This window comes from Scylla paramamosain, chromosome 49 (genome assembly GCF_035594125.1).
Source record: "Scylla paramamosain isolate STU-SP2022 chromosome 49, ASM3559412v1, whole genome shotgun sequence".
Taxonomy (NCBI): domain Eukaryota; kingdom Metazoa; phylum Arthropoda; class Malacostraca; order Decapoda; family Portunidae; genus Scylla; species Scylla paramamosain.
The window spans coordinates 1,095,001-1,098,668 of record NC_087199.1 but is presented as its reverse complement, the minus strand read 5'-3'; the positions used below and the strand labels follow the sequence as shown (position 1 = coordinate 1,098,668).

At 43.9% G+C, this 3,668-nt stretch overlaps 1 protein-coding gene across 1 annotated transcript in view; it reads right to left on the bottom strand.

Moving 5' to 3' along the window:
- Positions 1–546: 546 nt before the first annotated feature.
- Positions 547–3,668, bottom strand: part of LOC135095534 (ATP-binding cassette sub-family C member 10-like) — a 22,377-nt gene continuing 19,255 nt past the window's right edge. Inside the window, exons 27-29 of the mRNA XM_063996413.1 lie at positions 3,510–3,668; positions 2,719–2,858; positions 547–2,538 (exon numbers count right to left, since the gene is read on the bottom strand). The exon at positions 3,510–3,668 is cut by the window's right edge and continues 85 nt beyond it. Of these exons, the coding sequence (XP_063852483.1) occupies positions 2,436–2,538; positions 2,719–2,858; positions 3,510–3,668 (402 nt within the window). The 3' untranslated portion in view covers positions 547–2,435. The remainder of the gene's footprint in view (positions 2,539–2,718; positions 2,859–3,509) is intronic.

Sequence of the window (3,668 nt, the reverse complement as noted above, 5' to 3'; positions counted from 1 at the left end):
TGTTTTCCCCCTGTTTCCCTTCACTAATTTCCCTGCCAGTCCTCACAGTTATAGAAGAATGTCCCCTGCACGTCTCCAGGGTGTCTGAATACGAAATTAGGAGTTAATTAAGGTGAAAAATGCAAAAATGTGAAGGTTTGTTGAGAAAAGCTGAGATTAATTTGGGTCTTTTTACTGTTTTCCTCCTGTTTCCCTTCACTAATTTCCCTGCCAGTCCTCACAGTTATAGAAGAATGTTCCCTGCACGTCTCCAGGGTGTCAGAATGCGAAAATACCAATGAATTATGGTGAAAAATTAAAAGATATGAAAGCAAGTTAAGAAAGTCTGCAGTCACGTTGAGATGAATAGATACAAAGTCATCATTTTCTGTTGTTTTTGATGCGGTAAAGCAAATAAATAAATGAATAAATGAAAATAATAAAACAAACAAACAAACTGACGTGTACTGTACTTAGCAACACCCCCTCCCCTATCCCCCTACCCCCTCACCACTCCCTCTCACCACCAGCAAAGGGTTAAGACGAAAAAAACAAGACATATTTTCATTCTTTAATTTAACAACTACTCCCCGTGTCCAGGGCCTTACCTTAAAATTAACTTAACACTAACGCGAATAGGCACATCTTGAGTCAGGAATGGCGCCCCCCCTGCCCCCCTGCCCCCCACACTACCCCCCACACACACACCGCGCCAAAATAATTTCTCAGGCATCTTTTTAGACAGTCTCCCTTAAGCCTTCTTTAAGCGTGTGTGTGTGTGTGTGTGTTAACCTTACTTACGTGTGTGTGTGTGTGTGTGTTTGGGTGCTGGAATGTTTGTGTGTGTGTTTGTATGTGTGTTTTTTTAAGCTTATATTCAGTTTGTTTTCTTTTTTTTCTCATTTATTCAGTTTTCAAGCTTGTGTAATATAACTGAAGCTTTTCTGTACACCGCTGAAGCTTTGTACATATTTTTCCAGGCTTATGTACACTCCGTTCAAGCTTATGTTCCTTTAAATCTCTCTTTGTGAATATTTTTAACGTTTTTATCCACACACAGGCCGCAAATCTTCTTCTTCCTCTTCTTTTTCTTCTTCTTCCTCGTCTTGTTGTTGTTGTTCACTCGTACTATCCCCAGGTCTTCCTCTTCTTCTTCTTTCTCCTGTCCACCTCATGCTATCCCCATGTCTTCTTCTTCTTCTTCTTCTTTGTCCTGTCCTCCTCCTCCTCATAGCATCATTTTCTTCTTCTTCTACTTCTTCTTCTTCTTCTTAGTCCTGTTCTCCTCACCATGTCAGTCTTCTTCTTCTTCTTCTTTTGTCCTTCTCCCAGATTTTCTTTAGTTATCCCTCAATCCCAGTTATTCCTTCATTCCTTCCTCTCAACACCACACTACCACACCACACCACCACCACCACCACCTGCATCGCCTTGTCTCTACCTCATCACCAGCTGGGAACCTTAATAACTTAGAAAACGAGATTGTAACTGGACTCAACAGAAAATGGGATTGAGCAGTTGATTTAATTAATTCTTACGTTTGGAATGGGAAGATTAACTGTGTGTGTGTGTGTGTGTGTATGTACGAGTATGTATGTAGACTGGATAACACTGATTGGGGTGGACAATAGGAAGAAAGAAAACGGGGAACTTGATGTATCTGTGTGCGTGTGTGTGTGTGCGTGTGAAAGACTGGATGACACAAACAAACAAGAAAAAAAAAGAATAATTGAACCAAAATAACTAATCAGGGACTCGTAGGAAACAAAAAAAATAAATAAATAAAATAATAATCGTAACTTAATGTAAACAAACAAACAAACAAACAGTATCTCTTTAATATTATGGTGTCAGGTAACTTAGAGAGCTGAAAACTATATAAAACAGGTAGAAATGCTAAATAGTTTGTAGTTAGGTGGTTCTTCAGTGTGTGTGTGTGTGTGTGTGTGTGGCAATCTTTTTTTTTTTTCTCTCTCTCTCTCTGCTGTTACTGAGAGGCTGAGGAAGGCTGGAGAAGAGGAGAGAAGATTGGAGGGAGGGAGGAAGACTGGAGAGAAACTGGAGGAAAGGAGAGAGGCTGGAGGGAAACTGGAGGGAAAGGAGAGAGGCTGGAGGGAAACTGGAGGAAAGGAGAGAGGCTGGAGAGAAACTGGAGGAAAGGAGAGAGGCTGGAGGGAAACTGGAGGAAAGGAGAGAGGCTGGAGAGAAACTGGAGGAAAGGAGAGAGGCTGGAGGGAAACTGGAGGAAAGGAGAGAGGCTGGAGGGAAACTGGAGGGAGGGAGAGAGGCTAGAGGGAAACTGGAGGAAAGGAGAGAGGCTGGAGGGAAAGGAGAGAGGCTGGAGGAAAGGAGAGAGGCTGTAGAGAAGAATTAGGGGAAAAAAAAGAGATAGAAATTAAATGAGGCTCTGGTAATGTTCTCTCTCTCTCTCTCTCTCTCTCTCTCTCTCTCTGCTATCACTGAGGCTGGAAGATTCCGTGGAAATGCGAATCTTTGTCCGAGAGGAGTTCCCAAGGGCGCCCACTCTCCACCACCTCTCCATCACTCAGCACCAACACTCTGAAAGGCAGGGGGTCTGTCAGTGTGTGTGTGTGTGTGTGTGTGTGTGTGTGTGTGTGTGTGTGTGTGTGTGTTTTGTTTTCCTTGATTTATTTTCTTATTGTGTTTCTTCTGCGTGTGTGTTTGTGTGTAAGTTTCTCTCTCTCTCTCTCTCTCTCTCTCTCTCTCTCTCTCTCTTACCTGTCACAGTCTCGTACAGTCTGCATGCGGTGGGCGATGATTAGCACTGTCTTGTTCCGAAACACACTCCGAATCACCTGCTGGATGTGTTCGTCTGTTTCTGGGTCGAGTTTTGATGTCCCCTCGTCTATGCACACAATCTGCGGGTGAGGGAGTGAGTGTGTGTGTGTGTGTGTGTTTGTGTGTGTTAGATTACTGATAGGGTGTGCGAATTGTCTTTAATTGGTGATCGAGTGGGTTATTGGGGTTTTCAAGGGTGTTTTCAGGGTTGTAGGGAAGTTATTGGGGTTTTCAAGGGTGTTTTCAGGGTTGTAGGGAAGTTATTGGGGTTTTCAAGGGTGTTTTCAAGGTTGTAGGGAAGTTATTGGGGTTTTCAAGGGTGTTTTCAAGGTTGTAGGGAAGTTATTGGGGTTTTCAAGGGTGTTTTCATGGTTGTAGGGAAGTTATTGGGGTTTTCAAGGGTGTTTTTAGGGTTCTTGTGAAGTTATTGGGGTTTTCAAGGATGTTTTCAAGGTTCTAGGGAAGTTATTGGGGTTTTCAAGGGTGTTTTCAGGGTTGTAGAGGAAGTTATTGAGGTTTTCAGAGTTGTAGAGGAAGTTATTGGGGTTTTCAAGGGTGTTTTCATGGTTGTAGAGGAAGTTATTGGGGTTTTCAAGGATGTTTTCAAGGTTCCATAGTTTATACCATTAGCAGAAGGCTGAAGCTATGCACACACACACACACACACACACACACACACACACACACACACACACACACACACACACACACACACACACACACACACACACCTTGGTCCTACACAGCAGCGCTCTAGCCAGACAGAAAAGTTGACGTTCCCCAGCAGACATTCCCCGGCCGGCCTCCTGCAGCACCCCCTCCAGGCCGCCCAGGGAGTGAACCAGAGGCAGCAGGTGACACGCCTCCACTGCTTGCCACACCTGACTGTC